This window comes from Balaenoptera ricei, chromosome 1 (assembly GCF_028023285.1).
Source record: "Balaenoptera ricei isolate mBalRic1 chromosome 1, mBalRic1.hap2, whole genome shotgun sequence".
Lineage (NCBI taxonomy): Eukaryota > Metazoa > Chordata > Mammalia > Artiodactyla > Balaenopteridae > Balaenoptera > Balaenoptera ricei.
Window position 1 is genome coordinate 33857951 of NC_082639.1, and position 12177 is coordinate 33870127.

At 55.5% G+C, this 12177-nt stretch overlaps 1 protein-coding gene across 1 annotated transcript; it reads right to left on the minus strand.

Annotated features, from left to right (window-relative positions):
* Window positions 1–2586: 2586 nt before the first annotated feature.
* Window positions 2587–8652, minus strand: EDN2 (endothelin 2). The gene is made up of 5 exons (XM_059897627.1): window positions 8519–8652; window positions 8011–8173; window positions 6296–6418; window positions 5224–5322; window positions 2587–3300 (listed from the first exon to the last, which is right to left on the minus strand). Exons 1-5 carry the CDS (start codon window positions 8571–8573, stop codon window positions 3207–3209), a joined length of 534 nt encoding a protein of 177 aa, XP_059753610.1. The 5' UTR covers window positions 8574–8652; the 3' UTR covers window positions 2587–3206.
* Window positions 8653–12177: the final 3525 nt, after the last annotated feature.

Consider the following 12177-nt stretch of genomic DNA (forward strand, 5'->3'; position numbering starts at 1 on the left):
ACTCTGGCCAGGGCAGTGAATGCCTAATTCCCTGGGCCTCTGACACACCCTCAACCTATGTTGCTCTGCCTGGCCTCTATCGCACTTGCCATGCTGGGGTTGCCCCACACATCTGCCTAGCCTGGCCTTTGGCTGTTGCTTTGGGATTTCCAAGGGGACAGGGTCATTTTGAATGGGATGCTGGGCCTCTGGGGAGTGAGATTCCCTTGGCGTCAGGCTCAGTGAGATTTGAGAGGTGTGCTGGGATCCTGGGCTGCAGTAGGAAGTAAGTGACTAGGCCAGCTCCATCACACCAACCCTCACCACCCAGAATGGACCCCTAAGGGCCAGTAGTGAACTTGCTTCTCTGTCTTCTGTCTCCTCATTTGCTCTTGCCCTGTGAGGCCCTCTGGTGGCATTTTTCCAAAGCCGGGCTCTGACCAGGTCCCCGGTGCTGGCAGATCTTTCATGGGTCCCCAGGGCCCATGAAAGAAGATCCAGCCTCCTTACTTTGGCCTCCAGGGTGTTCTGGCTTCATGTCCTGCTGCTATCTCCCCCGACCATGTTCTGGCCACATGGGGTCCTCCATGGGGAATGCCATTGTCACTCCCACTGCCAAACTTTTACCCTTCCTGTCTCCTCTGTCTGGGGGTCCCTCTTCATTTTCTTTCTATTGATTTGAGTCTCACTCTTCTTTGAGGCCATGGCAGTAGCATCTTAGTCCTGAGTCTTTCTCTGACCACTCCTCTGCACCCCAGCCAGCCCCAATCTCCCCTCCCCTCAGGTCCTGCAGCTCTGTGCCTGTCCCACTCGTTACGTCATCACCACTGATGGCCTGACAAGCAGCTCCTGCCTCGTATCAGGCCCACGACTGAGCCCAGCACCATAACTTATCCATTTAGGGTTCACACCAGCTCTACAAGGTGCAGACTATTGTTTTCCATTCTATAGATTATAAAACTGAGGCTCAGAAAGAGAAAGATTTGTTCAATATCATATTACAGTGGTGATCCATGAATTCAATCAACAAATATTTATTCAATACGTACATACGTACATGTGTACTATAGACTCTGGGTTCAAATCCTGATGCTGCCACTTACTTGCTGTGTGACCTTAGGCAAGTCAATCGCCTTCTCTATGCATTAGTTTCCTCATCTGTAAAATGGGGATAATAAAGGTACCTATGTCATAGGATTGTGGCAAGGATGAAGTGAGTTCATCTGGGTAAAGTGCCAGTGTACAGTAGGAGTTTAATATGTGTCAACATGTTATTCTCCCATGAGGGGGTCGGGGCTGGCTTCATGGACAAGGCAGGCTTACAGTAGTGTGTAAAGAATTATTTTTCAATAGCTGGCCCAGGCCACAGCCTGCCATTCCCAGCAGAGGCCGGCCGGGGGAAAAGGGAACAGCTTGCTTGCAGGGAGATTTGGCAGTAACGGAGGCTATGGGTCTAGGCAGCTGCTAGCAGGGGTGGCCCTGGCTTCTGGCCATCCCTGGGACTCAGGTGGGCAGCTTCTTGGGCCTTGGCATGATTGGCCAACCCGGTCCTAGAGCCCTGGGCTTCTTAAGTCAGAGAAGTGTTGAATGACCCCAGCAGGGTCTGTCCCAGGCCCAGGGTGAGGGACAAGGGCCAGGCTGTGACTCCATCACAACACTCATCACCAGCCAGTAGGGCTGCACACAGCCGTGGAAGCCCTCCGACCCCAGCCCTCACTGGAGAGATTTGCTCCAGACCTCAGGGGTGGCCCCTGGCGGGACAGGGCAACTAGAGCAGAAGTGGGTCCTGTCACCCTCATAGTCTTGACTCCTTCCAAACTTGTTTTTGGGAAAGGTCTGGCCATCGCTTACTGGCCTGATGGAAACATAGGTCCTGGAACCCTGGATGTCAAAGTTGCAAATGGCTGATTAAAAAGAATGAAATAATGCAATTTGTAGCAACATGGATGGACCTGGAGATTATCATACTAAGTGAAGTAAGTCAGAGAAAGACAAATATCATATCATATCACTTATATGTGGACTCTAAAAATAATGATACAAATGAACTTATTTACAAAACAGAAACAGATTCACAGTCTTAGAAAATAAACTTATGATTACCAAAGGGGAAAGGTGGGGGGAATGGATAAATTGGGAGTTTGGGATTGACATATACACACCACTATATTTAAAATAGATAACCAACAAGGACCTACTGTATAGCACAGGGAACTCTGCTCAATAGTCTGTAATAACCTAAATGGGAAAAGAATTTGAAAAGACTAGATACATGTATATGTATAACTGAATCACTTTGCTGTACACCTGAAACTAGCATAACATTGTTAATCAACTATACCCCAATATAAAATAAACTTAAAAAAAAAAAAACTGCAAATGGCTGTCCAGGCACATGACAGACAAAAGTCCAGAGAGGGTGGGTTAGCAACCAGAGATGCCCAGCCAGGGCACAGGGGCGTGGAACTCAGGGCTTCAGCCACCTGTCCCAGGCTCTTTTCTTCCCCTTCCTGTGTTCCCTTCACTTCCAAGCAGCCCCTTCCTGAGAGATGCCTCCCACCCCCTCCTCAGCCAAGACAAGATACTAGAGTACCCTTTCATTGTTTATTACAAACACAAGTTCGCAGGTAAATAATTGAGAGTCTAAAAAATACATTAAAATAAATAATCACAATTTTCAAAGTTCTCAGAGCAAATAAGTTATATACAGACAGGTGAAGCAGACCAGGCCCTTCTCATCAGGAGTGTCCCCGGGTATGAGGGTACAAGGACTCTGGGGAGGGAGAGCTGGAGGGGACAGACGGGGCGCAACTGGGACTTCAGTACTGGATAGACCCATCCAGCCTCTACAGCTGGCTTAGTTGTGAACGTCCACCACCGCACATCATTCCTGGTTTGCAGCCACTAGACAGGACGCTTCTTGGAATGTGGCCCCCAGGTTAGCGCACTCCCCACGCCGTTCCTTTCAGCAGGGCTGTCGGGCCAGAGCCAGCATGGGGGTCCAGGCTGCAGCCTGGGGGCTGATGGCTTTCCTGGGCAGTGGGAGGGCCATGGAGCTGCCTTGAGGGAGGCCCCCTCCACAGGGCGAGGAGGCCAGAGCTTGTGCCAACTCCAGCAGGTGGGTTTCCTGGCCCAGGAAACAGGCGGAGGGTCTCCCAGCCCTAGGATGCCCCTCTCCTCCCGGCTCCGCACAGGCTTTCTTCCCAGAGTTCCTCCAGCTTCCAGAGCTATCTCTTCCTCCACCTGGAGTGGGTAGACCTGGGCTCCCTTGTTGCCTTCTGCTGTTGCCTAGCAAAGCGGATCTGGGCTGCAGAAATGTCCCTGGAATCGAGAGAGGTCAATTAAGCATCTCAGGAAATATAGATCACTTGAGAGTTCCCTGTGAGAGGCAGCGGCCATAGGGGACGGATCCCTTACTCACAGCCATGGGGTCAGCGGGTGGCCACAGCGGACCCTGAAAACAAGGTCTGAACGTCAAGGAGAGGCCAGACCAGGTTAGAAGCTGCTCTGCCCACAGGGAGCTTTGGCAGAACTGATGTCCAACATCAAGTGCCACCAGAGTGACTGGACGGCTAAGAGCAGCCCAGCGGATCCCCCCGACCGCCTTCCCGCTTCCACAGCTCTGTCCGCGCCGCTCCTTCCAGGCTGTTTACCTTCCGCTCACCTAGACTCCACCTCCTAAAATTCCCATTCCTCCAGGTCCAGCTCAAGGTGGTCCAACCCAGACATGTACGGGTCCTAGCTGCCCTTTGAACTTGGCTGAGACCCTGGTGGGGACTCTGGTGTCATCCAAGTGGCCTCATCCTGGCTCAAGGCATTCTAGACTGGGAGCTAGGAGGTTGGCTTTGGTTCCCAGCTATGGGAACTTGGGCAAGGGTCTCAACTTCCCTGAGCCCCTTTCTTGGTCTGTAAAATAAAATCAGGCCTCAACTTGTGTGAGGCTGAGTACAGGTTGGCAAAGCAAACTCTTTGCTGATGACGAAGTGCCAAACACTTGCAAAGTCCTATCTTGAACTTTTTCATCCTAAGACAGTTCCTAAGTATATGCTGTGTCCTACCTATCCCACCATCCTGCCTTTTCTCCTATGTTTCTGCCTCCCCACAGAAATGGGAGCCCCCGAGGGGCCAGGCTGCACCCCGGCAATGGCCAGACCCGAGGAGCCCTCAGGGACAGAGGTGGGGATGGCAAAGGCCTCCAGAGCTCCCTCAGGCCAGGCCTTGTTTGAGTGTCTTCATGTGTGTCAACTTGTCTAACCTACAACAAGCCCATGAGGTGGATGCACTGTTGTCCCCGCCTCACAGACAGGAATTGGAAGCACAGAGAAGTTAAGTGATAAGACCAAGGTCACAAAGCTTGTTTGTGGTAGGGCTGGGGTTCAAGTCAGGAAGTTCTGGCTCAGAAGCTGCCCCTTTAGCCACTGTGCTGCATGGTTACTGTGGGGTTTCTTTCTTTTTTTTTTCTTTTTTTCTTTTTGGCTGCGTTGGGTCTTCATTGTTGTGCGCGGGCTTTCTCTAGTTGCGGCGAGCAGGGCTACTCTTTGTTGTGGTGCGCGGGCTTCTCATTGCTGTGGCTTCTCTTGTTGCGGAGCACAGGCTCTAGGCCCGCGGGCTTCAGTAGTTGTGGCATGTGGGCTCAGTAGTCGTGGCTCGTGGGCTCAGTAGTTGTGGCTCGTGGGCTCTAGAGCACAGGCTTAGTAGCTGTGGCGCACGGGCTTAGTTGCTCCACAGCACGTGGGATCTTCCCGGACCAGGGCTCGAACCTGTGTCCCCTGCATTGGCAGGCGGATTCTTAACCACTGCACCACCAGGGAAGCCCGGCTGTGGGGTTTCTGTTCTCAAGTCAGTTTGGTTGGACAAACGTTCATGGGCACCTCCTGGGTGCCAAGCCTTGAGCTGAGCCATGCTGAGGCCGCCAGGGAGGCAATCCAGTCTGGGACACAGAGAGGGAGCAGGCCGGGTAGTTGGCCCCTCTGGACCCCAGCATGTGGGAGATGCTTGATTCAGACACAGGCTGAATGAACACCTGTGGACCTTCCACAGTCACAAGCCCTCGAACCCTCTATAAAAGTCCACTTCCAGGTCTGGTGGTAACAAAGAGCATAGTGGTTAAGAGCACAGGCTCTGGAGTTAGCCAGATGACCGCTTGCTGTGTGACCTTGGGCAAACACCTTCACCTCTCTGAGCTTCTATTGGGAAATGTGCAAGGCATACAGAAGACGCTCAATCAGTGCAGGTGCCCCTCACCTCAGCTGCTGGAGGAGCTCTCCTGCTGTGGCCCATGTCTTGCCAGCCTGGAACACGTCTGCAGAGGACCCGCTGCCTGGGACTGCCACAGCTTCAGTCCTAAACGAACAGCATTAGGGCCCAAGTGAGGGGCTGTCCAGGGCCCCGAGGCCGCCTGGCTGCAGGCCTGGCCCAGCCGCCACCCCCCAACCCGCCCTCAGGAGCAGATCCATTTCTACGCTGTGCACCTGGCATCCTTCCTTTCCCAGGTGGTGTGGCGACTGAGGAAAACTGAGCTACCAGGAATGTGTTCTTAGCCTCAGAAAGAGGCAGCTGGGTGGCCGGCTTTCCCAGAATCCAGCCACCTGCAGCTGAGCTGGGCCCTTTGCAAGGGAAACTGAGGCAGGGGTGGAGCCACAGCTGGAGTCTCAGGGGAGGAGTTTCTCGTAAACTGTCATGGGAACAGGAGGCTAGGGATCGTGAAGTCAGTTTCTACTTTCCCAAATGCTCCAAGTGGAGGAGGGAAGGAAGGAAGTCTCCATCCCTTTTATAGACGGGAAAACTGAGGCCCAGAGGGTTCAGAGACTTGGCAAAGGCTCTCCCAGCAGCTCTGTGACAACTCTGGGATGGTGCCATGGCCTCCCAACTCCTAATGTTACTTCTCAACCGAGAAAGCTCCGAAGTTCCCTGAGCCTCAGATCCGAACCCAAAACCCAGTGGACAAGGCTGAAGGCCCAGCTCTCCATCTGACTAGCTGTGTGGCCTGACAGCACAAGTCCTGTCCCCTCTCTGGGCCTGAGCTGCCTCAGCTGTCACCTAGGGAGAATCCCCCCTGCCCAGGAGTAGGGACGTAATGCTCTCAGAAGCCCCCAGAGCTGGGCAGTGAGGGGGGTGGGACTCAGGGGCAACTGCTTCCCCGCAGGAAGGTATGCTGCCCAACAACCCAGGGCAGCCTCCGGGCCCCTAGGACCCTGCTCCTCCCGCCCCCATTTCGCCACTCTGCTCCTCTGCTGGCCTCCCAGACACCCTGCCCTCCAGGGCAGATCCAGGCCAGCAGCCACCCCTGGGCCCTGCAGGCTGGGTGCCCACTTACCAGGGCCTTAGATGGCAGAAGGTGGCACAGGCAGGGTCCCTGGTGCTGTAGCATTCACAGCGCCTTGGCAGAGAGCGGCGTTGGCGTCTTGGCGGGTTTCCCAGGCCGTAAGGAGCTGTCTGTCTGTGGGCGGGCAGCCAGCAAGGTAGTGGTGTAGGGTGGAGAGAGACAGAGAGAGAGAGAGAGAAATTGAGAGAGAGGATTAGATAAACCAGGACCACTGGCAAGCTGAGACTGTCCACACTGCACACTGAGGTGGCCACCCATGCCACCAGGGTGGCAGCAAAAGTAACCAGCTCCTGACCTCAAGGAGTCCCACCTCGGGCTCCTCCTTCAGTGCCAGGTGGCCCAGGGCAAGACCCTTCCCCTCTCTGGGCCTTTGCTCCCCCTCAACTCCCCCGGTCCTGCTCAGTAGGACCCTCAGCATGGGGAGGAGGGCGTGGAAGCTGTCCTTCCTGCCCCTCGCCGCCCTCCCGGACAGGAACATGAGCTGATGGAAGCAGCTGGTCCCCCTGTTCTCAGAGAAGACCCTCAGCTTGTCCTGGAGGCGGGGAGGAAATGCCATCTCACAGAAGTAAACACACAGGCTCACAGCTAAGCTGCCCCCACCTGGTCACCACTTGCCTGGAAGGGTGACAAATGTTTCTTAGAGTCTGTTTTACTGTTGTTGTTTTTTTAAAAGTTTTATTGGAGTATAGTTGCTTCACAATGTTGTGTTAGTTTCTACTATACAGCAAAGTTGTTTCTTAGAATTTTGACTTAAAAATGGTGTGTGTGTGTGTGTGTGTGTGTGTGTGTGTGTGTGATCAGCTGAGATCGAGTTCAGATTCAGTCTGGCCAAGGAGGGCCAGGGGCAGGACAGGGGCCCTGTGGCCGGTTGGACCAGCACCTTGGGTGCCAGTGCTAATTTTAGACGATGTGATTGGAGCTGTAAAGACTCCAGGTAGACCCAGCACGCAGGGACTGGCAGGGTTCCCGCCCTGAGCCAGTGTTTGGATGCGGATTAGCTCCACACACGCTTACGTGCCGGGCTTCTCTTGTCTTTTGTAATTTGGGGAAGGGAAAAAAAACACAAACACAGAGAAACTTCAACTTGAAGTATGCAGTGGCCCGGAGGCAGTGCGGGTGCAGACAGAACAGACAGCCCTGGGCCCGCACCCTGGCTCTGCCAGGTGACACAGAGCAGGTTTCTCATCTGTCATTTGGCGACAACAGCAGTACCTGCCTCATGGGGAGGACGGGGGTGGAGGGCGGCTCATGAGATGATAACGCACAAGCAGTGCTTGGCGTAGGGACTGGTGCAGTCAAGACGTGGGTGCTGTCATTGATCGTATTATTCTTGGAACATTATGCAGAGGCAGCATGGCAGAGCCGCTGTGAGCTCTGGCATCCACAGACCTAGGATGGAGCCTCCGCCTACCACTTACTCCTTCCTGTGTGATCTTGGGAGAGGCACTTAACCTCTCTGAGCCTCAGTACCCTGATCTGGAAAATGGAGCCAATACTTTCTTACCAGGCTATTGTGAGGATTCTCATGAGACAGCCCTGTATGTTGCTCAGGCAGCCCCCACGTAGGAGTTGAAGCAATAGCTGCTTGCTATCGATATTAGCCCAATACCCGGGGGAGAGCTGTAGTGTGCCAGAGGTTCCCCGGCATGCCAGCACCCCCTACCCCTGCCCCCTGCAGCCCCACTTGGATCCCCAGGGAAGCTCACCCGGGAGTGTTCACCCAGATGATGTCCAGGTGGCAAAAGTAGACGCACTCCTTGTCGAGCCAGGAGCTGCAGGAGCAACGGCGAGGCCGCAGGTGGGAGCCTCGGGCACGGGGCAAGGGCGCTGGCTGCTCTGGGGCGTGGGGGGCAGCGGCCTGGCTCTTGCCTGCATGCACAGGAGGGAGAGAGAGGTGGAGAGGTGGGTCAGGGCGCCTGGCACAGCTGGGATGGGGGACCCGCCGGGCTCCTCCTCTTGCATAATTGAGGAAGTTGGCATTCTCACTGCTCAGGAGCTCCGGGACAGCCCGGGGAAGCCCCAGCGGCTCTGGGTGCGAACGGCTAGTGGCTGCCCTGGGACTGCATCACCTCTAATTGCACAGCCCCATGCAGCCACCGTGCTGCGGGGCTCCTGCCCCTGTGTGCCCTCAGCTGGCTTGGAGGGCACAGCAGCCCCAGGGGGAGACACACAAGCAAACCCAGAGGCGGCAGCAGCCGAGGCCAGGGGGCTCACCTTCGTGCAGGGCCACGAGCAGGGCTAGAACGACGGAGCGCCAGGCAGTGGGCATGGCGACCACGGTGGTGGCGGAGCGGGCAGGCTGGACCGGAGCAGGGAGTGCGCCTGTTGCCAGCGTCCTGCTGCCAAGCTGAGCCGATAGCTCATTGCCCCCGGTGCCCTGGCTGCCACTTATAACCCCAGGCGCGGCCCCGCCCCTGCCCGTCCGCCCGCCCTGCCCCGCTGCACCGGTGGGCCGGGAGCCAGGGGCACCGCCTCCTCCCAGGGCGCCTGGCCCGTCCCAGCCCCCGCGGTGTGGGGAACGGGACGGGGGAGGAAAGAGGGGGGAGGGAAGGCCCCTGCTCCTCCCTCTGAGCCTGGAGCACCTCCCGGAGTCCTGAGGCTCCCCTGCTGCCCCCAGGGACCCCTCCCAGTCCCACTGGACCTCCTCAGATAATCCCCCAAGTGTCCTGAGCCCCCTCCCTCACTCTCCGAGGCTGCTCCACAGGTCTTGCCCGGAGCTGAGAGTTTGGAGTGAGAGGTCCCATGAGCAAAACCTCCCTTTCCTTGGAGGAGACCCTGCTTTCCTGCCCGCCTACTGCCAACCAGGTGGTGGGTGTCCCTTCGGTGGTGTGAGAGGTAAAAGATCTGCTCAAGGCTGTGTGGCCTTGGGCGAGTCAGAGCCCTCTCTGGGCCTGTTTTCCCCAGTGAGGGACACAGCTCACCCCTGACCTCCGACCAGCGTGGAGTTGCTTCCTCCCCCCTCCCTCAGGAAGCGCCCTTCTTCCCTTGTTCCCCAGCCCCCAGCCCCACCACCCCCCGGGGCCTGGGAACAGGAATTCTGGTCCCCTCCAGAACCTATTCAGTTGAGCAGCCACTGCCAAGGACATCTCTCCTGGGCCTCAGTTACCTTGTTTGCAAAACAAAGCCAAAATGGTGGGTGCTTAACCTGTTGGGCTCATAGACTCCCTTGATACTAAGAAGGGGCCTTCAGAGCCCTTTCCAGAGAGATGGCTGGTGGGCACACACACCAAGTGCCCCTTAGAAGGCCTCCCATCTCGGACATGACAGGATGTCTTGGCTCACCTCTGTGTCTTTCTGCAAAAAAGGCAAAGTGGTGGAGGGGCTCCCTGGGGGCCAGTGTTCTGCTCCTGCCCCTCTGCCGGCTCAGAATCCACCCTTCTCAGGGATCTTGTCTTCAGGCACAAGAGGAAAGGCCCTCTCATTTCTCGGAACTCCCAGAACCCGTGCTCTTATGCCTGACTCATGACATTGGGCTTATCTTCTCAATGATCTCGAGGTCCAGAACTCCAGAGACAGCTGGGCCTGGAGCCTGCCTACCACACAGTAAGAACCTCTGAGTGAGTGCTCTCCGAGGGAGGGGGGAATGAATGAATAAAGACCTGGATTTGAACTGTGGAAATTCAGGAACCCAGGCTGCCCAAGTTTTAGTTCCTGTGTTCAGCTGGTCTTTTACCATTAGACATTTAGGAAGGGAGAAATAGATGACCATGAAAAAACAGGCAGTTTTGTTTCTTCCCAGGGTGTGTGTGTGTGTGTGTACACACGTATGTATGCGATCCTGGTAGAGCAGGGCAGAACGGAACAAAGAAGGGAGATACTTCCTTCCCCTAGGCTGGCTCAGGCTGCAGTGGAAGCAGAAACAAACATTTCTGAGCACCTACTGTGTGCTCAGGGCACTACAAACCCCTCTCCTTCACAGCCCTGGGACACAGCTGTTCTCATCTGGGTACCAGCCCCACTGCTGCCCGGGAGAAAATGGAGACTCTGACAAGAGCCCAGCCCGGCCAAGGTCATACAGCTGGTGGACGCAGAGACCGGATCGGAACTTGGGTCTTGGTTTCTCCAGTAAACCACAGTGACTCCCCTCCCAGTGCTCATGCCCTACCCTGCCTGGTGCCTCTCTAAGAATTTAGAAGAGTATTTCTGGAATGAGGTGAGCAATGCTCTCAGTCATTTCTATGAGTCTCCAAGGGAATATAAATACGGAATTAAGGGAGGTTAGGCTTGGGGTCGGGGGGGAAAGAGGATTCGAACTACTGAACCGTGAAGAGAAGACAGAGGAAAAGCAGGTCAGAGGGGAGAAGGAGGGGGTCAGGGAGGGGAAGAAAATAAACAGGGAGGCTGATAAAGACAGGTAGGGAGAGAGAAAGGACAAGGAAGCAGAGTGTAGCGAGAAAGAAAGATTTTGGATTTGAGAAAGTAAAAGAGAAAAGACCACTGGAGTGAGAGCGAAGGTTCTAACGTGTCTAATCTTTACACAAATGCAAAGTGGCTGCTCAGGACAATAGGCAACCAGAGGCTCTGAGTCTGGGAAACATAATAGAAGAATTAAACGGGCCAGGAGACAGGATCCTTCTCTGGTGTGAAAGGAGGATGACGACGGGGCAGGGGCCACCACCCGGCAACACAGGGTCAGCTCAGGAAGCTGTGCCCGACTCCAGTTTCCCTCTTTCCCTGCCCTCAGCTCAAGCCAGGAAAGCAGGGCTCCTCTGAAATGGAGAGGCCGGACCTGGGAACCTGAGCGAGCCCAGATCTTATGGGGTGAAAGAATTCCGGGAACAACGTTACCCCACTGGCAAGAGTTGGTTTCCAGGTAGAGAAAATTAAGCTGAGTTAAAAATAGCCAGACCCATCCCCCTACATCTCTTGGCCTGGGCCGCGACAGTCACCTCTATGCCTCCTGGCTGGTGTGGTTGCACGGACCCCCCAATCCCATTGCTCTGGCTCCTTCCAACTGCCCCAGCCAACTGCTCTGCAGCACTGCCTCAACCCTCACCTGGCCCCGCTACCTGCCTGGGCTGATAAAGTCTGCAGGTGGAGGGGCAGGGGTTCACGGAAGGTCACCCTGTCACAAGTTGGAGGGAATTGTTTTGCACACAAAATAATTTGGTCCATTTATGTTTGGCACCAGCCTAATCTAAGAAGGAGAGATTTGTGGGGAGGGCAGGCTGGCAGAAGAGGTGTATTTCTGGGTGAGACACCGTGCTAGGAACTGCCCTCTAGAAATCGTCTCTGCTCTTCACTCCCATTTGGCAGATGAGATAACTGAGGTCCAAGAGGAGGAGCAACTTGCTCAAGACAGTGATGGGCTGGACATGTTCTCTCGGCTACTAATCCAGCCCCACCCTTTCCTGCACAGCAGTGAAGCTCCCAGGGGTCCAAGCTGAGCCCAAGACCCTAGGTCCCTTTGAGAAGGACTGTCGAGAAGGATCCCACTGGGATCTCAGGAAGGCTGGGGCACTGGGACGGGTCTAGGCTACCTTCCTGTGGACCCCAAAGTTCCCTCGATCACCCCTGCACTCGTAGTAAATTTGGTCCCATCGAATAGCTGTCCAGCTGAGTGGGACGGAGGATGCACAGGAGTGAGGATTAAACGTCCTTGTGGTGATGTCCAACAGGGCAGGAAAGGGCTGGAGCAGGTGCCTGGTGTTGCAGGAGCGGCCCCAGCTTTGCTATTCATGCTGTGTGGGCTTGGGCAAGTCCTGTCCGTTCCCTGGCTTCCCTGGACAGCTTTCCTCCCTTCCCATTGACCATGGGGGGGGGGGGGCGTTCTCAGCTCTGACAGCTTACAACAGGCAGAATCAACCTGCCCTGAGTTTCCAGCTCCCCAAATGCAAGCCCTGCAGACTCTGTAACTGCATCACTATCGCTCT

What these genes read in the sequence shown, in the direction of transcription:
- EDN2 (XM_059897627.1), bottom strand. Translation starts at nt 8,573, where the DNA reads ATGCCCACTGCCTGGCGCTCCGTCGTTCTAGCCCTGCTCGTGGCCCTG. An exon ending in ATCTGGGTGAACACTCCCGG is followed by an intron (nt 6,419 to 8,010) that starts GTGAGCTTCCCT and finishes GCCCGCCCACAG; the next exon opens with ACAGACAGCTCCTTACGGCC. An exon ending in GAGCTCCTCCAGCAGCTGAG is followed by an intron (nt 3,301 to 5,223) that starts GTGAGGGGCACC and finishes TCTCGATTCCAG; the next exon opens with GGACATTTCTGCAGCCCAGA.